This window comes from Bolinopsis microptera, chromosome 1 (genome assembly GCF_026151205.1).
Source record: "Bolinopsis microptera isolate Bmic1 chromosome 1, MBARI_Bmic_1.0, whole genome shotgun sequence".
Taxonomy (NCBI): domain Eukaryota; kingdom Metazoa; phylum Ctenophora; class Tentaculata; order Lobata; family Bolinopsidae; genus Bolinopsis; species Bolinopsis microptera.
In genome coordinates this window covers 22,798,718-22,825,308 of record NC_087072.1, presented here as the reverse complement: position 1 = coordinate 22,825,308, position 26,591 = coordinate 22,798,718, and the positions used below count along the sequence as shown (strand labels likewise).

Sequence of the window (26,591 nt, the reverse complement as noted above, 5' to 3'; positions counted from 1 at the left end):
AGAGATACAGCGATGTAGTAAGGCACGTGAGAACAAGGATAAGATTTGCAATGTTGAGAACAACTCTTATTGCTCTACAAGGGTGCCGAGGAAAGAAGGTGGACACCAAACATGAGACCCATCTATCAGAAGTCTCATACAACCTCATTCCTGCCCCTATAATGGAGTAGATCATGTGTTTTGAAACTTGTGTGTATATATTTGATTGTTAAAGTTTTAAAATATTGTTAGCAATGTATCTGCTAATTGCAACTCTTAATTTGATTGTGCTCTGCCAATTGCATCAAATGATTTGATTGAATGTATTATTTTATACTTTATTTTATGCATCTACCATGCAGTGCAACAATTGATGGGCCTAGTGTATTAATCTTTGCCTGGTACATTATGGGGTAGCTGCTGTGAGTTGATGCGAAGCTTGATGTAAAGTATGATTAGCAATGCCCTTTCTGTCTGTTTGATATTTAATCAAACATTTAGGAATTATATGGTTAAAGTTATGATAAACGATTCCAGCTGCAAGTCTCTGTATCTGCCACGGAAGACAGCATCACATCTCTACCAAGAAGTTTGTGGTTCATTATTACATACATGTATATTATTTTAGGGGAAAAATTAGACTTGGGCTTTGTTTTCAACCATCCCTTGTTTAGAACTTTATTTGATAGTAATAATCTATAGTTTTCAATTTGTTGTATAAGGACACATTTATGCTTGAATCATTCAATATCTACCAATTAAGAATCTTCATAAAACGTTTGCACAATATTATTACCAATCAGCCTCTAACTTGTCACACTTCTACAGGTTAAGAATTTCCCTTCATTTTTAATGAACGATCAGTTGTTGATGCATGGAGATGTCGACGAAGTAGATCCCAGAAACTATGAGTCTAAAAACGTTCTAGACGTTTTCTTATTTGATGAATTCATTGTGTTTACCATTTGTGATGAATACAAGGATATTCAGTAAGTACTCTGATTAATGAAGTCATACATTTTCCAACTTTTTCGATCATTTTATGTACTTATTATTGTACTTTCATGGATTACACAATTATTGATGAACTCGGCTCAACATTTACTGAAATTTTTGTCTTATTTCAGTTCCAAAATCCTTGAGTCTGTTCACAAACTGTCAGAACTTCAGTTTTTTATGCACGAGAAGAACATCTTGAGCATGGAAACTACTTCTGGACAGTCCCTTACGCCTGAGGGAGCAAGGATCAGACTTTTTCGTATACCAGTAAGTATGGCATGCCTCAATGCTCTGTTGTATATATTTAATGTGTAGCCAATTGAACACTATGCATAAAGCTATACTAAGAATTAAGTTTACATAAGTTTAATCTAACTATCATAAAATCAGCAAGTCTAGATGTTTAAACTTGATTAACAAATAACTAGTGATAAGAGGAAATATCATATTTATAATATTATGTGAATTCCATTACATTTTTATCTTTTATCTTTTATATTCGATATGATATAGATTGATCCAACGTATTATTATATCAGTCGATTTTGTAATGATTTTGTCACGCATAATGTGTTGAAATCGTTTTAATCCGAATTGGTGATATCACATTGTCTTGCTGTTTTTTAAGCAAGCAGGGGGTAGGTACCTAATAAATTGTATTCCCAAATTTTTTAATATTGACGTTTCTAAATATATCGGCTTAATTGTTTAAGAATATTTATAACAACGAATATGCAAAATTATTTAGCGACCATAAAGATGAACATGGTACTCACGAAAACGTTCTCAATTTTAACAGACTCCGGAAACAGCCGAGAAATGTTAACCTAACGTATTATTATATTTATAGTATATAGATCAGGATCTATTCTTGATTTTTGTTCCGACAATAAGAAACCTAAAAACTCACGTTTGTCGTAACTTTCTGTGAGTGACAACTGTTCCAAGTTAAGACAGTTACACTTACTTAGCGCTGTCCACTAAAAACAACTATTCCTGTGCACACTTAATATCCACACCACTTCCATTTCTACAGAACACACCATTACTCCACCTGGCGTTGAACACTGCCCTGCGAGGGCTTGGTCAAGTTTAAGTGCTTTGAGAAGCCATTCTAAAAATGACGTCATGTGTATTTTACAGTGAGGCATCTGTCAGACGGGCCTTATGTGTGTGTGGCCTGTGTACCTGGTACACACACTCTACACTCTCTACACTCTCTAATTCATTTTATCTCATCCGCACACCGCTAACTGTACAGTGCACTTTTCAGGCTGTATCTTGCGGCGGCCGTGAGACCCGGGCATATATTATCATTGCTATTACTTGTGGAACATAAAATAATGATTTTATCTGACTTTGTGGGCGGGGCGCGACCATCACAGATCATTGATTGCATATACTGAAAAGGGAATAATTATGAACTGCTGTCTGACAAATGTTTAGAGTGCTATACTTTCCTTATGTTTTTTGGGTTAACCGAATCATTATAATACAACTATATTTAATACATTAATAGCGCCGCGGTCCATACAGTTAGCTACAGAAACATTTACACCTGTTTTTATTAAATACCGTGTCACCGATTCCAATACTCGTTAATGAATTTGTGCTCCGTACAATATCCCGTATAGCAATACAACAAAGTGCAGGTACAACATATTATTATATTATATATATAGTCGTATAGTACGTGCACTGACAGTGTAATTCCGGTGTAGGAGAGCAAAGCGAGCGAGTGGATAAAGCAGCTCAAGTCCTGTGATGTGAGGATAGAGATGAAGGAGAAGCTGCAGCACCGCTCCGAGGACTTGCCTGGCGTGGTGGAGGACGAGGAGGTGAACTTCAACAAAAGGTAACGACACGGAATACGGGAACGTTATATTTAGATATTAATATCCAGTTTATCCGGCTTCCAGCACAAAATTAGAAGTGTATTTTTACTGAAGGGAGAGGTGTAAACTAACGCCCGTCCGACTCATTTGTGGGGTAAATCTGAGATCATATCTTGTCTGAAATCTGTCTTAGTAGTAGGTCTAGAGTTTAGTACCAGACTTTGGGCTGAACAAAGTACGTTTTTATAGGTCCATATTAACATGTCCGATCATAGACAACGCCTGTACCTACTTTGTTACCTCCTTGCCAAAAGTATTCTTGAAATTGTAGCTCATATGATCAAGTCATTTGAAAAGTTGTTGAGATTGTCTAGCTTAATTTGTATTTAGAAAGATTTGTTGAAAGTGGCCCAATTTTTCACAAACTGACAAATAATTTTGTGATAAGATTTTATCTTATGATAAGGCGATCTAATACTTTTCGAAGAAATACCTTTTCACAGAATCTTGGCAGATATATGTATAATCATTAAAAGAGCAAAATCAAACTGAATAAAGACTCGATGTATATACGGTACATTCTGTTGATATTGCTGTACTAATAATGCTAAAACAGTTTTTCCATCAGCAAAAGAAGGGTTCCTCTCGGGGATTACAAAAACAAGCCGATTGGGGACTGCAGACCGCGGAGCTACTCGCACGATCCTAAATCACCGTCCGTAAATGGTCAGTTCAATTAAACAAACAAATTATCAGTATAATGATAATTGGTAATTATAACTCTTTTTGCCGATATGATTAGTATTAATTATCAAATTGAAGTACTAGGCTGCAGTCCCTTAGGGCGTACTCAAAGGTGTTGCTAATAATACTAGCACTGCTACAATATTCTAGCACTATCGTAGGTCTTTCCAGGCAGTAAAGCTGTAGTGTAATTTATCGCATTGCTTGTGATAGGTACCACGCATATATACATATTATCTACCCCAAAATGCCATGGATGTATAATATACACTCCTCGAGACAGTCCAGCTTCTGTTTACAGTTCTCCTAGACGATTGCGCAGACCGAGACCCCCAGAATCTGTGGCCCCTTCATCTTTGCTTATTAAATATTAGGGGTCGTACCCTTCTGGCTTGCCAGGAGGGACGTTTCAATTCAAAATATCGATAGATTCTATTTCATTTATGTCGTCCAATTTTCAAGTCTCGTGCGAGCCGATGGGTATGGGTGACAGATTGATGATTTTTATGAGGCACGTTTAACCAAAATGGGCTTATAAGTCCACTTACCCCTTTCCGATTTTGATGGACAATTTATGTCATTAATATTCCTCAAATCGCAATATCAGACAGTCAAACAGGGCATGAGTCAGAGATAATAGTACTAATCAAGTAACTATCAAGCCAGATATTTAGCCTTACTTATATCTAATAATATTCATCTTTAATGTAGCCGATTTTAAAAGTTTCTTGAGAATAACGTTCCGTCTTATTTTATCCCTTCCTGTCCCGTCGAGTACTTTACAATAAAGCTCATATTTATTGACTTCTTTTTAATCTGTTTTGTAACCAATAAGATAAACTGATAGATCTCGATTATAAGATAAGAATAAGATGGTAAATGAGCTTTACTCAGCTTAACATATCGTATAAAATTCAACGTGATAATGATGTTTAACATAGAAAAAAATATGTTTGACTTTGATAATGCTTAAGTATTAAACTTGATGATAAGAGTTATAACCCATGCTACTTTTAAAAGATAAGGTACACTTTGTAACATGAGGATTTATTGGTCTGACTCTATTTCGTTCCTCTGTCGTTAGTCCCTATTTTTGGTAGATTCATTTAAACGGTCTTACAGCTTTGCTCCGTATTCCCCTGGCACTCCGCCAAGGCTTAACTGTCTTCCTTACAATTGTATTAACCAGTGATCTATCCCTTCTGTCAGACAGAAATTACCGAGCCTTTCCTGGTCATACCCAGTGAGATGCTATTATTAGTTCAATCACTTATACTTAATACTTATAGATTTAATTACTTCATATAAATGAGATACTGAAATAGTTTACCTACATAATAATGGATTACGCGTTACATAAAATTAGTAAGATGTGTACCTATAAAATGTATCGGGATCGAATTCCACCCCTTTAATATCTAACTAAAATAATCATTACGCTGTCAATGTCAGAGCTGCCTTGCTAGTCACGTTTAGCCTGTTACCGCCAGCTCGCGCAGATCCCCATGTCCTCCTCTCTTTAGTTAGAAACCTTTTATTTTTTCTGACTAATCTAGAAAACCAGTCTGGTTTAGAATCCCCCCTCATTAAACAACTTCCAGTCTGTATTCCGGAGAAAAATGCTGAGAACACATGTCGGCTCAATTGCAACAAAAGTTAAAACCACCACATTTTGAATTGTTAACGTGTTCTCAACACTGAACCTTGTTGCTGTAATTTGTTTTGTATCTGTAGTAGCAATACCCACAGTAAACGTACAGAGCTATTATAATATAATGTAAGTGGAGCAGAGCGTGTGTGAGGTCACTGCTTCACTCGCTGCACGGGTGTTGCAACCTCATTGTTCGGGGCCTGCTGAGCTTTGAGAGAGTGCTATAAATGGGAGTTGTGTCCTCCGTCTCTCTCTTTCTCGCTCTCTCCATCCAAAAGTTATCTATACTTGCAGAATAGAGTGCATAATAAGATGGTGGATATATAGTCGTGATATATAGTCGTAATATATATGTGATCGTGTCTCACCCCCTCAATCCTCATTGGTTGTATTTTTGGGAGGTTCTAGCGGGACTCCCATTAAGTTACTGTCTAGTTACCTGTAGGAAATTAGGAATGAGTATCAGAAATAATCACTGGTTGCAAAAATTCATGATCACACCTTGACTTTGTACTTTATTAAAATGCAATATGCATTATGCAAGGGCTTATTTATGATTTTATATAAATTTTTTTGGGCTTTTATATTCTTGTTGCTTTCCGTTGCACCTATCTTTCTAAAAGCTCTCAACCGCCGACCTCATTGAGATTTACTCTCGAGTCCCGAATTTTTCCATTTGTATGGAATGTAAAATGATACGTGTTTTGAAAAACTCGTAATGTATCGAATACCTTAATACACCACACAGCGAACACGAAATACCATTTAATAGTCCAGTTTGTAACTTTTAGAAGATCGGCCATCAGCTAAGGATCATGTGTAACTAGAGTTTGTTGATTTGAAATATTATATGCTCCTAAGTCCTAAACACTAAGCTAAATGCAAGTCTTAATTGCTAAACTATGTTCAGATGTTTCATATCATAATATGATGAGGAGTATTGGAAAAGTTGACAAGAAGCCAGAAGTCACATCTCATATTGTTTCATATCAAGGTTATTTGTCCTGAAAGTGTAATTAACTGGCATTCTTGCGACCAGTCTGTTTAACAGGTGCGGCATAATTTCTATAAATTGCGACTCTCTAAACTCTACTTCCGTGCAGAACTACAGGGGAGGGGGGGGGGGGGGGGGGGGGGCAAAATTCAGTACTACAAAAGTCATTTTGCTTTTGGAATTAGAAAAGAGAGGGGATAATAGGATAATCTGTGAATAAATTTCGTAACAAAGGTTTCTCTGCAAAAATGTGACTTTTTGACAAAATAGAGACTTTTTCCTGCAGAGAAACGATAAACCTTTATTACGAATTTATTCACAAATGTTCTCATAAATGTATATTCTTGGCCTAACTAAAGATCTAACAATTGCAGTAGGCTCCTTAAATATTGAGACTTTCGCTGTTGCCGCCTATTTCGACATTATATTCCAAAATTGCCTAGATGCTGTGAAAGAAAATAGCCACAGTCCAATCTTTCAATAGTCTTAATCATAATTGATTATACTAGTTGACGTTGACAATTTCTTACTTCAGTCTATGCCAAACCGCTACAGATAATATGCCAAACCACTACACATGATACGGGACCTTATGCTTCAGTTTATCGCACATATTTTTAAAATAGGCTAGATTCCAATCATGCAGTATCATACTATGCTCATCAGTTGCTAGATCGTGTATTTACAGTTCTTGTGTTAAGTGTGAATATAGTACAGTGTGATAAAGTGTGAGTGACCGTGTTGTTGTGGTGTGATCTTTGGGAGTGTCAAGATGCAGTGTGTCATTTTGACAGGGTGTTTTTTCGAGTTCCAGGTTTATCCCGTTTTTGTCCAGTTATTCCGAAGAATTCTAAGGTAAAAAAGAACAAGTTATGAATGTGTAAAACTTATCACCACCAGGCTGTATATTGATAAAACACCTCCAGTTTCAGACCTGAGTTTCACGATGGCCGCCATGTCAAACAACGACACAACCCTTGACCAGCCCTGGAACAAAACGGAGACCAGCCTGGAACAGCAGACCAACACCTCGGATGACAGCACCACAACTGACTCGTACGGTTCAGAACGCCAGAGCAAGCGCTCCATGCCACGATCACTCTCCGTTGACAATACTCCTCGTGTTAGTGTGACAAACGCCAACAAACCCCACTCCCTGCCCAGCAACCTCAAGTCTGTCAAAGTGAAGAAACACTCGAACAATAAAGTATACCAGTATATCGTCAAGACGATCGGACTCACTAAATCTACAGCCGAACAGGGTGGTTTGTGTCGTCACATAGGTAACCGCTACGCGCACGGTTCTCCTGAACTGAACTGTAGAGCAAGCAGTGAGATTCATTACAGACATTCTTCGGAGACTGAGTCCATGTTGAGTATCCTGACCTTGAAACCAGTGCAGATAGCTCAAGAGCTGACGAGGTATCAGGCTGAAATGTTGCAGGCTATTTCCCCGCTCGAGCTCCAGAAAGGAGCCTGGACTTCTAAAAAGAAGGTAAGAGTTTCAGAATCGTTTGATTTTGTTTGTTAAACAATTCTAGTCGAGTTTTTCAAGTCTCAGGGATTACTGCTGTCAAACACGAATTAGTAAGAAGTGACGCAGTTCTCAGTAAAAGTGAGATTGTCTGAACTGCTCAGCCGATTACACTGCGATATCTGACTCTCCATGCTGTGTTCCACCAACATTCCTCCGTGGTGCTCAGCTATGAACGAGCGATCAACATAGTCTACGTGCCCAGCCAATCATAAGGGCAGTCTAGCAGTCACATCAGTCACACCATGTTGTACTGGTTCCACCTGTTAGGCGGGAACACACTTGTCAAATCTTGTTGTGGATCACTAAAAGGTCGTCTGACTTTAATATCTTCATACGATCTTCATTATACCATATACGGCCATGATATCAAAACTTTGACATAAAGCTAAGGAAACACTGCCAAAATTCAGCTGGCAAGCTCGATCTTGAGATTGCGCCAATGGCTGCTCACAGCCAGTTTGGTAATTACTGATAATACGCTCTGATTCTGGATCGGGCCCAGTCCATTGGCCAAGGTTCTTTTAATTAATATCATTTGACTAAGGCTTGTAACGTTGCGGGAGTAAGGTTTAGTCGGGCACAGAGCCAATACACTCTGTAATGAGATAAGGTCAGGCTATATAACACTAGTACTGATATCTGTTAATGGACACCACCTAAACCCTTCAAGTTCAACCAGTGTTACCTTTGTATCACCTGAAAGCTCAACTCCCCAACCCCGCTACAAGCCTGGTACTGAATAACTTGGATATGTGCCAGAAGATAGCACCAGATCTTAGACCGGATAAGTTGGTTTATATATATCAGTGCACACCACACTGCACACTGTCACACTGTGCCCTGTGTAACTAGACCTGTAACCAAGTATGAAGAGGAGGTTCAGTACACATCTACCCTAAATCAGAGCTGAAGTGTCGGCCTGGAAAGGCTTACACCTGCCATAGACAATTGGATGTATTGTTGAGCAGGAGTGAGGTAGGTAATTACTAAACAATAGGCCGCTGGTGGGTGGAGTCAGCTACTGCTGTCTTTCATCGCTGACTTGTCAACACGGACCCGGCACTCACTCTCTCTCTCCCTAGCCTCTCTCTCTCCCTCCCTATCTTACTCCCCACATCTTGTGAGATCATCAACACCCGACCACTGGCAACTTTTCAAATTCCAGTCCTAGACGTTCACCCTATACTCGGTCGTGGGCCAGGTCTACACGGAATGTAAAGTGTAGCCTGACTCCGGAGTTAAACAATGTTGCATCTTGTCAGCTGTGCTCGCTGTGATGCCAGCTAACTTCAAACTGATACTCTAGTTCACTGGCCTGGCTTCCTGAAAACTACTTTAATTATGTACTTGCAACTATACCGCGGTGTTCGAAGAAGCTATCGTTCGCGGAAAGGAACCTCGCACAAACGCTCACCCGAAATGAGACCCAGCCTGTTCCCCGGAAAGGGAGGGGGATCAGGAAATGTGGTAAAATGTGGGTTGAGTAGCAGCCGTGTGGGGCGGGGTCCGGGTGTGCGTCGTTATATTGGCATTTTACCAGAGCTGACAGGCTTCACCGTAGCTCAGAAGGGGCTTCTCTAGCCCTATCTGAAGTAGCAGTAGTAGTTCCTGGTGGAGGGCTCACTAGAGTGGGTTTAACTCTCTGTATCTCCCCTGGTTTTCAGCTCCCACACCCTGGAGACGAACCTCCTGCTACTTAACTTAACCCGTTAAAAGGTCTCTCATTATCCAAATTGTTCTGGGCGCCCTTATGGTGGGAAATCTTCCCATTTTCTTCCAGGTCCCTCAAACTAATCTGCATGCCCTGGGCGTGTTAGGGCATTGTTAAGTCGGGTACCTTTATCTTTCTGCGAGGTAAAATATGCAGGCTCCTCGTTTTGGGCCTCTGAAATAATCATCGGTCACGTTTATCACGCCCGCGGATCGTCATCGTTTTTGCACACTTGGCATCAGTAAAATAAAAAGCGAGTTCTTACAAATTTATCTGCAAACTCTCCCAATTTATTAACTTCTCAAAAGTTTCATAACCCCACTAATCGCTGCGGTAGGCTCTTAAGCATGCAAATTAGGGGAAAGCCTTTCATCTTTGATACGCATCATTGCACGGAACGTATTATAAAACAGACAAACTCACTATTTACAAAATTTTGCAGAAGATAGCAGCGTCTTGACTACTTGAAATTCTCCAGAATTATGAACGACTTTTAAACGGCTGTCTCTAAAAATTGATTACTACCTTTTAATTGTTGTTGACGTGTCCCCTTAGCCACGTAGCTAACAAAATCAATTATTTTCAGTACACGACAGCACCTAATGTTATTAGAATGATAGAGTTCCACAATCATCTGATAAAGTGCATGTTTGGAAAGTGGATCTTACAAGAGCATAACGTGGAAAAAAGAGCTAAAGTCATCAAACGGCTCATCACGGTAAGTTAATGTGTAAAGTTTACCTGGTAGAGATTCAAAGTATAATCTTAAATCTAACCAGCATCTGGTTTAGGATCTAAGCTTCCGTCAACAATTAACTTGTACAAAGTTTCTCAGTTATAAGATTTAAAATAAATTGTATCATGTAATTTACGCGCAGTAAAACAAGGACATCCATTACATGGCCTCTATCATGGCCCTTTATAATTGTCAAAAGTTTATTCTACATCTCACACCGGTTATCAATATTAAACCTGTTTATGTTGTAATTGTGGCCTTATAATTATATCAGTATTATGTTATCATTATGATATTATTATAATATCATTACAATAATATCATGTAAGGGGCCTTCTAGTGACATCTTTACATTGTCAAGCTGTCAGGAGAAGGCCCCTTGTTCCAGAGGAAGGAGTAATATAATTACAAAAAACGTCAAACGGATATTATGCTTATTCTTCTTAGCCGGGCCACAGTATTGTCAATGTCCGTAAGTAATTGTTTTTAACATGCCGCCTGCCAAGGCGCCCAGGTAAAACTTTCTACAATAACTTACTCTCAATTCTTAAAGTTAAATTACTGGTCACGCAAGTTAAATGATACTTGGTCTTCAACCGATAAATTATTACCGTTCCCAGTCTATTGTTAGCTTTTTCATTAAGGGACCAGCTCTATTCAGAAAGTTAATTTGAAGCTGGTTAGTGATTATCTCAATCCTACCTATACGTGTCCACTGTCCTTCTCAACCGAAACTGTACCTGTCGTTTTCAGCAGAAGAAAAGACGAAACCACTGACTTTTGGAATGTAAATTTACATTCCATGTGAATTCAGAGAGATAAGAGGGAGTTTACACTGGTGAAATAAATTTGATCTTAACACCGGCCTGTATCATTGAACATCTTTACTGTTAAGGTTATAAAATCAGAAAACGTAGTGGCACAACCTCGGTCCTTTACATAGCATTGCATTAGAACTACATACAAAACTACTTCATAATCAGGTTAAAGCCCAGTAGCTCATATCCCATCTGTAATGATATCTTTAACCAGTTTCATGGTTCTACTGGCTTCTCTTCTGGCTGCTCTTTGGTCAGGTTTCTGGAAATTTGTCGAGATCAAAGGGAATTATTTTAGCAGTGGATCATGTATTCAATTCAGATGGGAATTAGTTTGCACTGCTAATTATATTTTCTTGTTTTTCTTTACGAACATTGGAAAATGACCTCTATTTTGATAGGATAGTTAGTGATTTCCTAGAATCTCTCCATCCCATCACTACCATATATGACTCAAGTTGAGCTGTGCACTGCACTACTAGCACTGCCTGTGCAGCGCCACTCTGCAGGATTTCGCAACACTTTCTGACTATTTCTGAAACCAATGACACAGGAAGTACAGAATGACGTAGTGCACGTAGTCGCCACGGGTCACGCCCTCGCAGGCCAGATGTTCTCTGTGCAGAACTTTAGTGGGAAGTATTGCAAGAAAACCTATATTATGATGTGTGTGACTGGTCCTCGCAGCAGCAGGAACGGCTGCAGAGAGCTAGGAGTTGGAGAGCACCTGGTGTGGAGTGGTCAGACAATAAAGGAGGAGGAGGAGCAACACACTACCGCCCAACAGTGACGTCACACTCTCTAAAGCAAACACACTAAACTAGCCCTCTCCAACATGTGTGACGTCACACATTGCACACCTTCCCTCGCACCCACCCTCACACTCTGTGTACTATACAGGCAGTACAAGCTGTTCTGGTGGTGTGATGAGGGCGCTACCACTACGTGACGTCATTACACCTGGGCTGGAGAGAGGGGGCTTAACTGTGGTCTGCACAGGATAGTGAACACGAGCCTCTAATTTGGGTTGCAGCATATTTATAAGCTTGGAAGATCTGGCCTCTGTTGTTATTACCTTTGCCTTTAAGTTTATATTATGTTATGATGTCATACTCTCATTATGAAAAGACATTAGTGAATCAAATAGTATTGAGAAATAGTTGCAGTTATATTAGTAACTATAGCTAATGGTCCTCTAAAATGGGAGGTTACCATACAAAGATACAGTTCGTATGATGAAAATGATAAATAAATTGTACTTTATACAATAGTGATGATCATAAAAGAAACGATGATAAATAAAAGGAAGTAAGGCCAAGGGTCTCGAATTGTATATTGTAAACAATTCAACCTCTCTCGAAAATTGAAAACTATACCCAAGAGTACTATTCTTCAAAATCTTATCTTATTTTATAGATGCGATTTAAATATTGTCACGTATACTATGTCTCCCTGTCTTATCATGGTCTCATCTACGTTTGCCTAATATGTAGATTTTATATTTTAACTTGATGAAATTACTCCGTTAACCACTTGAAAATCAAGAAAAAAATTATAGAAAAGTTAAATTGGTCAAGACGTAATAAAAATATGTTAACCATTATTTTTCCTCTCAGATAGCGGAGGAGTGTCGCCAGCTGAACAACTTTGAGACGGTCCACACTATAATCCAATGTCTGACTCTAAACGCGATATCACGACTCAGTAAGACTTGGGAACTACTCAATGGAACCAGCAAGAAACTATTCACTTCGCTATCTAACCTTGTACATTCGCGGATGAGATGGAAGTAAGTTTACTTGAGAATTGAGACAAGAAACTGTCTGTTAAGCTATATTTTAGTAAATTGAGATTATTATTAATAGTAATGCTAAGTACTTCTATAATGGCACTTGAGAACTAAACGTAATATCGTCATTGTCTCAACGTTTCACTGCTACCACATAACACGTACGTCGTACACTTAATGGAGTGTGTTTATCTTAAGAATAAACAAAATAGTAAACAGTTTTTTTGAAACTTGAGACAGTTTGTCACGTGTAATACTGAACAATTAAATATACTGATAATCTCGATACATTCACTTCATTAAGAAGGGTTATAGAAAAGTTGACAATACCACAATATAATACGGATATTCCCGGTTGTTATTTCAATAACTGATCTATATAAAGCGTAAAATGTATGTTATTTAACTTACAAGTTACAGCCATCTAAAATAGAGTAATAGCTCTACAATATTGTCAGATAGAGATCGCCTTACAAAGCCTTTAACAGTTCTCCTAGTGTGATAGGGAGGAGGAGCCTAGTACACTGTAGTCTGGAAGTCTCCTAGGTGGAGGGATTTAAGGGCCGCGGCTCCCCCAAGTAGTCCACTATTACAAAACAGTCTGCATGCTTCCCCGGGCCTGCTCATTAGGTCCTGAATATTTTAATTGGGGGCTGCTCTCTCGCCTTCTCCTGTTTATCACTTTTGAGAGTCCAGACAGCTCCTTTAAAAAGTGGCCATCACCGTGTGTGTGTGTGTGTGTGTGTGTGAGCTTCAAGCTATATCTTAACTTGGTTATATCGTTTCTATTCATTGGAAAATATGATGGAGTGATGCCAGATAAAGTCTCTCATTAGCAACATTTGCTCCTGTTTACAGCCCTGTCAATTACCCGCCCTTTTTTGCTCGCTTCTAAGGAATTTAAAGTGGCTGAGTGACGAACAGTGACGTTCAAGAGAGTGGAGCATTGTGACGACACTTGACGTCTTGAACACGCCGCTCTTTGTCACAATTCACTATTGCAACACTCCATTGCGTTAAAGTTTTCCCTCTAAAAACCGCTAAACGCCTCAGAACAGCGAACTGTTGAGAAGTTGCTGGCTTCTCTCCAAATCGGAGAGCGATGCTCTCACAGAGAACGTTGCTCTCTGACACTAATTCTAATGACTTCATTGAGACTTTTGATTGTGAAATTGGCCGCATCTGACTGCTCCTTCTGTGGCCTCCCTTTGTTAGGGAGCCGCAAGTATTGGAAATCCGGGCCACCTGTACACTTTCGGGACCGCTGATTGCTCCTACCACCTACAAAATATTGATGTGAACATTCCTCATGGTCCCCGTATGATGTCAGACACAGTGTATAACGTTGTAACCGATCATTCTTGATAAATGTAGCAAGAAAGAATTTAAATATTTTAACAGATCACTTGGTCGCTATCTTACGATCCGTAGATTGTAGAAAGTACTGTTTCTGGTATCGTTGCCAATTAGAGTCGCAACATCTGACTGAAGACTAATGAGGACCGTTTCTTTACACTGCTGTTGTTATGAACTATATTTGCCTTTAGTCGATGTGGCTCTCATCAACTCGAAAGTAACGAAAAGACGAAAGTGCCAAACTGAGTAGGATAACATGACCGCATACGTCATGGAACTGACTGGTCATGGAGCTGTGTTGTGTAATCTTGTGATATCTAAAATTAAATTAGAGTTGGCGAGACACACCGGAGGTTCCCTGCTTAGCTCACCTTCAAAAATATACGGCATGTTTTGCTTGCTTTCTCAGAAGAAAACACGTTGCAGAGCCTACATCAAGGCGTTTCATGCGCAGCAAGCTTCAGCTTGAGAATGTTGATGCAGGTAGATTGAAGGGGCCTTACCAACACGTCCTCGTTTAGGCAGGTCGGCCAGAGGAACGTTAGACGTGCTCATTATCACACATACACATTACATTACACGGCCCCAGCTCAGCTGAAATATAATATCTCATTACGAGGACCGAGAGGGGCAGCGGCTTGAGGAGGGATCCCCTTCTGTGTGATTGTGTGTGAGAGAGAGAGAGAGAGTAGTGTAACACGTGATATAAGTCGACCCCGCAGGTTGATATTATCCACCATTGTTCAACGAACACTGAGATACTTCTGCAGAACGTTACTACTTACATACCAAGGGATATCAGCGAGGCAGCTGGCAGGATACTATCGACCACGTGGCTTGTACAAACATGTGTTTAGCCATTGTTGCTTTTCTAGTAGCCTGCTAAGTAGGGGCCTTTACCTTTTCACTCTAAGTACTGAGTACAGTTGGTAGGGCAAAAAGTGGAGAAGCAATGTACAGGTGGATGGCTATGCTTTACAAAGCATGTAGAAGGAATGTACAGAAGTACTAGCATAGTTCCGGGAACCGCTCGGCAGACTGAACACTACTGAAAATAGTGCAGGCTCAAAGTGTCCGCTCTACCACTCTAGACATACCGACACCCCAGTAGCTGCTGTTACCATGGCAACTCCACATGGTGCCGTGTTGTTACTATAGTAACTGCACGTGGTACCGTGCCTACACTTCCTGGTAGCTAGCTCGTCACGTGTCTCACTTGCCACCCCCCACTGGTCCTTACACCCTTCTCACAGCTAAGATTGGTAGGAATGCTTTTCTCGTTGCATATATTGGACTTGGGGTGAGCGGTGTTGGGAGCCCCGCCTTTGAGCTGGGAGCCCCTCCCTAATTGACAGTTTCACGTGTTCCTAATTTAAATACATGTGTCCCTGAGTATAGGGCAGTGCCCCGCATAGTATATTATAGTCAGTCTGATGAAACTCCTCAGTTGTACGCATATATTATGTGAAATCAAGTGCAGCAAGTGTGAAAGGTGCTTGACCGGAATTCCTTGGCTAGGTCCAACCCCTACCAAGTGCAGCTCAAATAATTCTTTGTCACACGTATAACTTGCTATCAAAAACAAAGAAAAGTGGGCGTAAAGAATTTGTACAAAACAAGTTAACTGCTAATTTGAAGCAAAAATATCCTTGACAGGCAGAGTTGCCATGGCAACAGCAGCAAGTTCAGCAATCAGCAAGTCAGCAAGTTTCTAGAAAGGTCGTTAGTTCTTCTAGGGGTTTCCAGCGTTTTAAAGAATGTGTCCGGTGCAGATGGGCTGACTGTGATCAGGCTAGCAGGGCAGTTTGACGTCACCACGGCAGATCCTGGCAGTTCATTGGTATTTGAGGAATGTGGAGCACGTAACCCGAGCAGGAGTACCGCCACCAGCTGTAACCAGGCTCCCCGGACCTGGCCCCTATCCGCTCGGTGTGGAGGGGCCCGCTAATCGGATAACTCGTCGCTTCAACTCACAGAAATCACTTGAAATCTAATTGCCTTGTCTGTTGAGGAATTCTCTGCATACCAGTGAGACACAACTTCTAGATTTGAGCTATCAGTGCCGTGGGTCCTGGCTGACAAACTCCCGCGTTTACAGACCTTACACTACACCACTCACACACTCAGAATTCCTTTCTCTCGAGCCCGAAAATTACACCCTCCCAGAGGTACCATCCTTGTCTACGTGACACAAGAAACCATTCTTCTTGGCGCATATTCACTAATTTTACAGTCAAATTCGGCACAATTCTGATTATATCGTTATCATTTTGTTTAGGGCACGGTCCATGAAGGAAGGTGTGATGTTGTTATCAGGTGCGGTGTTCACGTCATAGTTTTGATTCAATAAGCTACTGGAACTCGAATTGGCGGAATTTACTCTGTATATTATGAACATAACTCCTCCATACTCAGGGAGAGTCTAGTAGAGATGTATGTCAACCACTCAGTCCCCTGCTCCGAGTTTAAATGAGTCACGTGCGCTCCCGAATGACACCTTTATATGAAAGTATTAAAAGCTTCTGGAATCTCTCCAAGTCATAAAATTTCCATATAATATGTCTATTAAAGGAGCTATCTTGGCTATTGATTCTGCCTTGGCCGATGTCCAAATATCAGGCAACATCTTTCATCCCTAGGCAGGCTCGCCGAGCAATTTATGTTTTGGCTTCAGTCTTAAAGATGGTCTGCGGTTAATTAATCTCAAATTTATGTTGAATACATTTCAATATTGAAATAATGCTTGCTTGGTTTGGTTGGCATTGGGCCACCTTCTAATTTGAGCATTATAAAGGCACGATACACGATAGGTTAGATAGTTATATTAAAGATTGGTTAAAACCTGATCTTAATGCATAAAATGCATCAAGTGATATTAACTAATAAAATGTTCAGTAGCCGCCCGGATAGTGGCTGGTTCTCTCTTGCAAGTGTTTGACCTGTTTCCATGGAACTACTAGTTCTACTTCTTTAATTGAGTTTCACTGAACCTTACTGAATATCTTTCTTCTGAAACCAGTGGTATTTTTCTTTGGAAAACCAGTGTACTGTGCAATACTGAATCATCATTGTACTGCAGAAGTCGATGAATCGTAGCGAGCTGTCACCTGTGGTAGAAGTTGTTCAATATCATTGTTCTTCTGCAGAAATAGTAGTTGTACATGATAGGAACAAGGATTAACAATTAAATGTGTCTTCTTGGCATGGTTCCAATTTGTAACGAAAAGCCAATTTCACTGCCGTGTCGACCTTTCGGATTTCTCTGGAAAGATGCCAGCTTTTGATAGCCTGCTGGCAGGAGTCCAACGAATTAGATTTCCAGTACCTATATAATGATTACTTGATTACTGAATACTGTTCTGCTTTTGTCTGGAACGAGGTACAATGAGTGTCTAATTTGAAGTCATTTGCCCGTTGGATAAAAAGAATGAAATGCGCTTGGCACCAATTCGCCATTTTACGGGCAATTTCCGGCAGAAATTCGTCGTTATTTCTCTTCACCAATCATTGGAACGCTCCAAATTTTGAAAATCCGGCACTTCACGAAACTCCTATTTTCTGGTTCGGTGTGAAACCCTGGCAACCGCAACAGATTCCTAATCCTCTCCTGTGTTATGGAATGTAGCACGTTTTGAAATGTGACATATTATGAAGGAGCAGTACAAGAATTGTATTGGCGGCTCAGCTATCCTCCCTGAAAACTAGATCTCGTTATATTGTCATACAAACTATATATATATTAGATTGTGGACACGTTCCATATATCTCTCTCTCTCTCTCTCTCTCTCTCTCTCTCTCTCTCTCTCTCTCTCTCTCTCTCTCTCTCTCTCTCTCTCTCTCTCTGTCTCTCTCTGTCTCTCTCTCTCTCTCTCTCTCTCTCTCTCTCTCTCTCTCTCTCTCTCTCTCTCTCTCTCTCTCTCTCTCTCTCTCTCTCTCTCTCTCTCTCTCTATATATATATATATATAAATATCTCTCTCTCTCTCTCTCTCTCTCTCTCTACATATTATTTAGCATATGCTTGCCTGCTTACCACACCACACCTCGCTCCGCTGACAAGTAAATCCTTGTCGGGCCGTGTCGCAAGTTTTTCCGAATAACAGCTGTACTGACTGAGAGGAACAAGTTTTAATTCAGATGTGCATTATCCCGAACACCGCAATCTAGATATTATCACCAGGCGGACTGTATCCTCACCATATCTGAGTATGCTCTCCTGCTTTCTCACGTGACAGTTATTGTACGGGAACTGTTTTAAAGAGTCTTCCAGATTGTTCCCAATATTTCCACTCGAGTTTAACTCACGTGACGCCGATGAGCGCAGAAATAATCAGAGTTTCTTCAAGCATGAATTTTTCTATTATACGTATTTACATACTACGAAAAAGAGGGTGTGTTAAAAACAAGCGAGCTACTTTTTCTCTGCGATTGTGTGCGACAAGTTAAGCTCTGTAAATAGTCTTCTTTTCAACTTTTGAAACGGCTCACACGGTTGAAATTTAAACTCGGAAACAATTTTGGCAGTGTTTCCACATCATGTGATGGAATCTTCTAGAATATTTACAATATCTCAGTACAGCTAGTAAAGGAATATTTGAGGAATTTGACTTACATTCTTTGGCTGACATCCAGCACACCATATAGGCCATAAAATGGCCCAGACCCTGGTTGGTATAGAGGTGTGGACAAGGTATAACAATAGCTACACGAAAATCCAGGAGAACAATGAAATTGGTGCCTTGAATTTGATCTTTGTGTGTTGGACCTGTTGTGGCGATGAGATTTAGAAGAGGCAATAACATTATTTCAAAGAGTTTGTTAGATCATGTATTCAAACTCGGCGTGGGCTTTATGTGTCTTCTACTTAAACTGAGTTACTTGGAAAGGCGGTTCCATCATCTAAGTGGTGTCTTCACAGAACTATTATAGATCAGGCATGAGTCCTCCAATTTTCCCACTTTCCTCCTGTATCAGCTCGAAAGTTGTCTACATGTAAGTCATGACTGATGTTCCTTTCTCCGTGATTAGGTTCCTATTGTAATATGTTTGCAGATATGTCTGGGTGTCAATACGCATGACACGCTAGACGCATCCTCCGCTCCTGAATCTTCATTATCGACCCCGTCAGTAAACCATAGACCGCATTGCTGATCTGGTGTAGATCTAGTCTACAGTCTACATTTAGCGCAATCCTTAACTCTCTGGTATAACATAACAGTCATCATGTGCCTCCTTAGACCCATACATCAGTATTGACTGAACTTTTTTGTTTTATCACTATTTGTTGTTTATCTCTATGACTTGATCTACTGGAACTCTGCCACACAAGATACACTTTTAACTTACAATTAGATCATGTTAATGTAGAACTGAACTCACTCTATACGCTACGCTGCTCTCACTGTGTATTTTAAAACTCTCAGAGTCTTCAACAACTTGATACAACAAAATAACGTGTCTTTCTTTTTAAGTATCAGACAAAAGGTTTACTTGAGAAGTTATATAAGATTGTCGTGATGGTTACTACAATAAACTAATGTTGGATCAGATCCAGGATCTCTTTTGAACAACACCTGTTCGCCAGAGAGTGCTAATTTATTTAACGTGATCGTATCTGGTGATCCGGGCACAGTATCTTGTGAAATAGATACTATCTCTGTCTTGTAACCTGCGAGGCTTGTGATTGTTGGAGACTGAAGCTGAGTGACTTAATAGGCCCATGTACGTAAATTAACGTGAGGATAGGCAGTGAAATACTAAAATTTTCAACGTGAGGCAGGACTATTTCAGTCACTGATCTGAAATAGTCCTGCCTCACGTTGAAAATTGTAGGCGGGATAGAAAGGCCACACCTGGACTGTAGCTTTGTTTGAAATTCCGGGAATGTGTTACGTGTTCTGCGAATAAATTCTGGGAATATCCTGATGTGGACACATCGCTTAAAGCTTTAAAGGGAAATTAAAGCAATGGTATTTTATACTCAAGTTTACACCAAGGATAAATGATAGATATCACTATTCCCAGTCTGTATCAGATGATTTAGTGGCTCTTATGTGATTTCAAGTGTCATTTTAATTAGAAGTTTTAGTCAGTGATTTATTATTGAAGCTTGTAATTACAATATCTAATGCTCCTATGAATACTTTAATTAATTGTTTGTCCCGTTATTCTTTTTCCTTCCTCTTTTCCTTGTCATCCCCTTTAGTTTTAAGATTCTTGCTATAAATGGCTACAGCTAACACTATTAATGCTAAGTACCAAACAACAAGTGGGAGGTGGATCGTTGGTACCATTAAATCGATTTAACACCGCAATTCCAGTCGCAAGCCTGGGACCACTACTAGCATAGTCACAACATCTACAAAGCTGCCATATAGCCTGACTGACAATTTTCTCGACTGACTGACAATGTTTCTTCTTTTTCCCCATTTAGAATACAAAGATTAGTACATTTTAGCTTATGATTAATATTATATTTTTACCTATAGTTTACCTAGATTGTAGACTGGGTACGTGTGGAAGTGCCACCTCAAATTGAGTGACCCTATATAATAGTTCATTCAGAGCTAAGGCCAAGGCTTTCCATGAATATTGTGTGCTATTTTACTTTTGTCTAACAGTACTCTGTAATCTCAGGAACTACAAGATAGCACTGGAGGTAGCAAAACGTAAAGGCTACTTTATACCAATCCTGCCAGTATTTCTCAACTACCTTGAACACTCAAACCTCTTCTACCACGAACAGAATGTGGAAAAGCTTGTGTACATCCAAGAGGGTGAGTGTAACATTCCGAATATTTTTGGAATTTATTATTCCAGCTAACTCATCGTTAATGGTTTTCATAGGAGTTGTGGTTTGTAAAGCTGCTTTGAGGGATTACCCGCGTTCCTAAAATTCCGGTGATCCTTCTCAAAACCTTGATCTGACATAATTGGAATTCTATCTTTACATCATAATCGCATATAGGTTATAATGTAATCCTACTATTTTTATGTTATTAATATATTCAACATGATCAGTCTTGACAAATTTGACGAGAACTTCATTTCTACCAAGAATTGTTCCAGCCCATTGTTTGACAAATGAAGAACAATTTTTTTCAGAACAATCTAATATTACCATTCAACTTCCGGTCGTCTCTCCAACTGATATTTAATCACAGAATCATGGTTACTATTTCAAGAAAGCACATACTCCCGAGTGACCGCCTAGGTCATTGCTTTATCACATACTGAGAACTAAGTAGACTACGAAATATTACCTAGAACTTGAATCTCAATGTTTCTCCTGCAGTTCACCTGTTCTAGACTCTGAAAACTCATCATTTTACTCGGCACATAACCTGACCTCCACCATGAAATTTTCAAATAGACGAAATTTGACTTCTCTCAATGAAAACTCTAGACAAGTTTCCAATGATCCCTGAGCATGGAATACACGGTGTAACATAGAAATGTACAAGCTCCGTGTAGTATAGTATGTGGTGTAATGCGTGGCAGCCAGCAGCCTCATTGTATTGAATTATAATATGTTGAGAGGGGTAGCCCGTGCACCTGCCCCAGTCACCTGGCTAACACCGTCTACAAATGTTAAACTCACACAAACTCATTCTCTCTGCATACTTTATATCTGTTAAACTCCTCTACTTCCAAACATACTTACCATCCATTAAAATGTTAAAATACTCGTTATTAACAAAGACGTGAACCTCGGCCACACATAAATCACGTATTGACTGTGACCCGACAACAAACCCATCTGGTTGACTTGGAGAGCACTGAGAACATGTATTTTGTAGCTACCGTTTATCAGAACAAGTGTTACTGCACGGTGCATGGTCTGTGTGACTAGAATAGTCATGACTTAATCTGTACATGTACATTGTTATAGAATATAGAAGGTAGCATGTTCAATGTGTCTAAAATCTTCTAAAATACATCTCATCTAAATTTTAAAGAACCATCTCCGAACTCCTGTAATTCCCATTGTCACATCAACCTATTTACCACCACCAGTCCCCATGTCTTACTCCCTGGCTGTTACCTACAGTTTCCCGCCAAGTTGGTAATATAACGTCATTGTCCTGTCTCTCACTCCCACAGTTATTACCTTGTAGTTATCACGGTACCTCAGAGTACAGTGTACCCCAGGCCAGGCTAGTGGAACGACGGAACGTGATCCCTGGGAAGCTCTCCAAAAGTTTAATCACACTGGCTGCATATGTGAAGTTTCTGTTATATATATGTGTGTGTGTGTGTGTGTGTGTGTGTGTGTGTGTGTGTGTGTGTGTGTGTGTGTGTGTGTGTGTGTGTGTGTGTGTGTGTGTGTGTGTGTGTGTGTGTGTGTGTGTGTGTGTGTGTGTGTGTGTGTGTGTGTGTGTGTGTGTGTGTGTGTGTGTGTGTGTGTGTGTGTGTGTGTGTGTGTGTGTGTGTGTGTGTGTGTGTGTGTGTGTGTGTGTGTGTGTGTGTGTGTGTGTGTGTGTGTGTGTGTGTGTGTGTGTGTGTGTGTGTGTGTGTGTGTGTGTGTGTGTGTGTGTGTGTGTGTGTGTGTGTGTGTGTGTGTGTGTGTGTGTGTGTGTGTGTGTGTGTGAGCTCTGAGAGGTAGTTTCAAGATGATATAGGAATGGAAATGAAGATTGCATATCTGGGTACATTAACTTATATAAAGAGAAAATGTAATAAAATGTATCAATAACTGGAGCCAAAATTTCTTTACAAATTTTGGACATTTTTAACTGACGGAAAACTTTTAAAATCTTCTTTTGTATCACAGTCTAATATTATTCGAATCTTAATTTATTTTTTACAACAAATGAAACATGCGTACTTGTAGAAACAGGGCCTGCGCCTAAGGCATCCAAAGAGCCATAATCCTCAATAGATGTAATTATAGACTTCTGGACCGTAGTGTAATTAGTTTGTTTTATTTTTGTTAGGCGTGTGGACGTTAGCTTGTGGACGTGACGGACAGAAGGGCCATTGTTCGAGTGGAGTTTTTGGGCCACTGTTAAGTTCGATGTTAAACAACGAATAACGAGCAGTTAACTTAGACGGACCCGTTACATTAGGACTTAATGATTAAGGCCCTTGTTCAATAGTGAATAGTGAATTTCGGTAAAACTTCAGCCTGTTATTTGATGCGATGCCTGCCTTTGTAATTATAAACTTGGGGAGGGTCCATCATGATCACAGTTTCATTTGAGAAATTAATGAGCTCCTGAGAATTACCGACCGTTCGTAAATCGATTTCATGAGGCCCAATACATGGGAAAATAGTGCTAGTATAAGTCTACAATTTATCTGATCTGGATGGACACTAAAGTTAAGCACTGATTTTACAAACTGGCAAGATTCTGCCATACATATACTAGAGAATTTAATCATCAAACTCTTCCCTTGACTCACAATCTGTTTTCTCTCATTCTCAGCTGGATTGATCTCACAACACATAATGTCAGAGCCAAGCCTCTCTCTCACCAGTATAAGTACACTCACAGATCTGATAGAATAAGCTGCTGTCAAGCTGCCAGCTATTGTTTGAGTGCTTGTAGAATGATCTGCGTATGTGGGTGAAATGAACCGCATCATTCAACTCAAAGCTCTTAATATTAGGAAGGTGTGACTTGCCAGTGAGCACAGTGGAAGTGTTGCATCATCCCTATATTGAACTGTAGCCATCACAACTATCGTACACATCACACCGACTCTTCCACTTTCCAGCTGGCTGAGTTTCTGTCAAAATAGTCCTCAATACAGCTCACAGCTCACCTTGAACAGTATGTGGTCGATGTTGAATTTTTTTAGTTTCACTTTGGGCGTAGTGTTACGTGTCTGGATTTGTGTTAGCACTGCTCAGAGAGGCTTTAAAAGCTGTAAAATGGTGTGACACTCGACATTGTATTCATGTTTTATTCATCGTTATAAGTTCATTTATAAGTTCTCCATTAAGGGAATAAAACGTGAACCTACTTTCATTGCGAATACAATATGTAAATTATAGATCTAGACTGTATTTCACTACAAACGTCTCGATTCGATAAATTTGACACGCCAGTCCCCTTCTGTGCGTGATTTCCCTCAGAATAGTGGATTAGTGCCCGGAAATTTTCAACCGCATGCTAATTCAGTTCACTCGGTACATGATAAGAACGGCTTTGAACTTTTGAAATGTTTAAAACGTCCCTTCAAATGAATAGACTTCTCGAACTTTCTGTCACATACCTTAGTGCAAGAAATATAGGCGGCAAGAATATAAGGCGCTAGAAATTAAGGCGGCAAGAAATTAAGGCGATATTTTTTTCGGAAAAAATACGATTTTTGATCGCAAATTTGGTTATAGTTTTGGTCGAAATAGTGTCAATTTTATTCTTTTATCAGTCTATAAAGCATAGAAATCTGTTTAAAAATACGATATATTGGACATTGGTCACATAAAAACTAAATGGTGCATGCACATTATATTTATAGTGATTGCTGTTCTGTCGTCTAAGTTTATAATTTTAAATTAGGTAGACATCCACTACATCAGCAAACTGCAAGTCAATTGGTATATTCATTGCATTTGACAAAATGATAGTGCACATTCTGTACGCGGCAAGAATTTTTATGTATGTATACTACATATCATCATTAAAATTAAAAAATTATTTCTTTTTAAAATAAAACTCGATTTAAAGCTTTAAAAATGAAATGTAAAAATTGTACGAACATTCGTGATTTGAACTGACATTAATAACAACATGTACTGCCGTTTAAATCTCAATAGAATAAAGTCCTAGAGAAGCCGAGATAAATAACAATGAAGTTTGATCCTGAGCGCTGCAAATGGATCAATCAGCATTCTTGCAGTCAATACCGTCCTCCTATGCACCTCCTCACCCGCTTCAGTGAGACCAGACGGGCACGCCATCCAGAAGCGATCAACTTCTTCCTTCCACAGTTAGTTTACTCAAAAGCAAGTTACAATAAATGTGTTGCCTGTTCCGCTGGCACCAGCTTCAGTCTTATATGGTGAAATAACTAAAGGGAGTAAACACGTGTGAAATATGATATAAGAGTGATATCTTAACTTTAGTTTAGATAATAATATGTTAAATCATCTCAAATTAGATAATTAATCCACGTTTTTTTCTCCAGATAACTACAGTTGGACCGAATTAAGTCGGAGTGGTGAACAACGCGGAGCTGGTGGAACTGAAAAGACAGGCAGCATAAGTAAAGGCTCCTTCAAATGGTTGCGGAGCAAGAGTCTGTCCACATCACCCTCGCCCCTGAGATCTCATATTGAGGAGAAGCTCCGGGAAAATGTACAGAGCATTGTAGAGCAAACCAACTCGGTAAGTTTCGATCTGTTTATCATTTAGTCGTGAATCGTGTCACGTGTGATATCACAGTTGATGATTTCATCGTCGTTATATTGTCCGTAAATAGAGATGAATGCACGTTGTTTCAATGTGATTCAAGCAATAATTTTAATATAAATTCAGGGAAAAGAAGAAGGATCGAGAGAAAACTCAAATTTGACACTCGAAGAAACACCACTTTACTTGCTCCGACTATATCAACTGAACAGTGCGCAGTATTGCTTACCTCCCTCGCCAATTGTGGCTAAATTCCTCCAACTTCCTTTCACTCAAGTTAGTTTACGACCTTGAAAAGTGTACCCAAACACAATAGACCAAAAGATAGCATTACCGTACACGTTGTGATTCAAAGCCGCCATGTGTGATATAAAATGTTACATTGAGTGCCAATGGCACAAATTTCATATATTATCACGTGTATTTGTATATAGACATCCTGCCTCTGTGCTGCGAGTTATCTCTGTATTATTTCTCACGGGCTGAGGCTTCTTCTTATTGGTTGTACATGGTATAGTTTACACATTATTCAAGATATATGTGCAGTGTAGTGTAAGTTGTATATAGCTATATACAAGGTGTTCACACAATTTAATATTGTCAGACTCTATCCTAATCATTGGTCTAGAAAATATAATATATGCTAACATAGTGCCATTTTCAGTGCAGCAACGCCTCAGAAGAAAGGTGGCAGGAAGTGTGGAACCAGATGTGTGTCATGTCAGAGAAATTGGAACCGCCCGTTCCAAAATGAGAACTTGATCGACTCCAAAAACCGCCACGATATCATCTTGTCAGCTGGTATTCGGAAATCTCTAGCTCTGTTCAAAGAGCAGTAACTGTCAATTGTAAATTCCCATATCATTGGGAGATTTTTCAGAATGATCCAGAACCTGAATTGTTGGATTATTTTTTGATGTTTTTGTTGATTCGCCTGCCCAGTATTGTTTGTTCTCTGATATAATGATATCTCCTTAATATTTGTATTTAAATTATGTTTTACATGTTAGATTATAGATAATCTATTTTAGTTGAAATAATCAGATTGGCTATGAATTAAATTGTTTTACTTCTTCAGTTCTTC

General features: G+C 39.5%; 2 protein-coding genes across 5 annotated transcripts in view; both read left to right on the top strand.

Annotated features, from left to right (window-relative positions):
* LOC134825041 (uncharacterized) overlaps positions 1–26,591 on the top strand; it is an 852,482-nt gene that overhangs the window by 661,826 nt on the left and 164,065 nt on the right. The gene's annotated exons all lie outside the window — the stretch shown is intronic.
* Positions 481–26,591, top strand: LOC134826097 (ras guanine nucleotide exchange factor M-like). Of its 4 annotated transcripts, none has more exons than XM_063838366.1 (12): positions 481–568; positions 808–968; positions 1,107–1,245; positions 2,700–2,833; positions 3,442–3,539; positions 7,129–7,697; positions 10,037–10,168; positions 12,621–12,793; positions 20,784–20,923; positions 25,284–25,483; positions 25,634–25,783; positions 26,172–26,576. In XM_063838366.1, exons 1-12 carry the CDS (start codon positions 488–490, stop codon positions 26,259–26,261), a joined length of 2,067 nt encoding a protein of 688 aa, XP_063694436.1. In that variant the 5' UTR covers positions 481–487; the 3' UTR covers positions 26,262–26,576. The 4 variants fall into 4 exon arrangements, with proteins under 4 accessions (XP_063694436.1, XP_063694435.1, XP_063694437.1 ...); XM_063838365.1 differs by having other exon boundaries at positions 7,135–7,697; positions 26,172–26,561; XM_063838367.1 differs by lacking the exons at positions 481–568; positions 808–968; positions 1,107–1,245 and adding an exon at positions 1,455–1,616 and having other exon boundaries at positions 26,172–26,591.

Coding starts and splice junctions, on each gene's coding strand:
- LOC134826097 (XM_063838366.1), top strand. CDS start 488: ATGGTTAAAGTTATGATAAACGATTCCAGCTGCAAGTCTCTGTATCTG. Junction 3,540..7,128: donor TAAATCACCGTCCGTAAATG/GTCAGTTCAATT, acceptor AAACACCTCCAG/TTTCAGACCTGAGTTTCACG. Junction 7,698..10,036: donor CCTGGACTTCTAAAAAGAAG/GTAAGAGTTTCA, acceptor AATTATTTTCAG/TACACGACAGCACCTAATGT.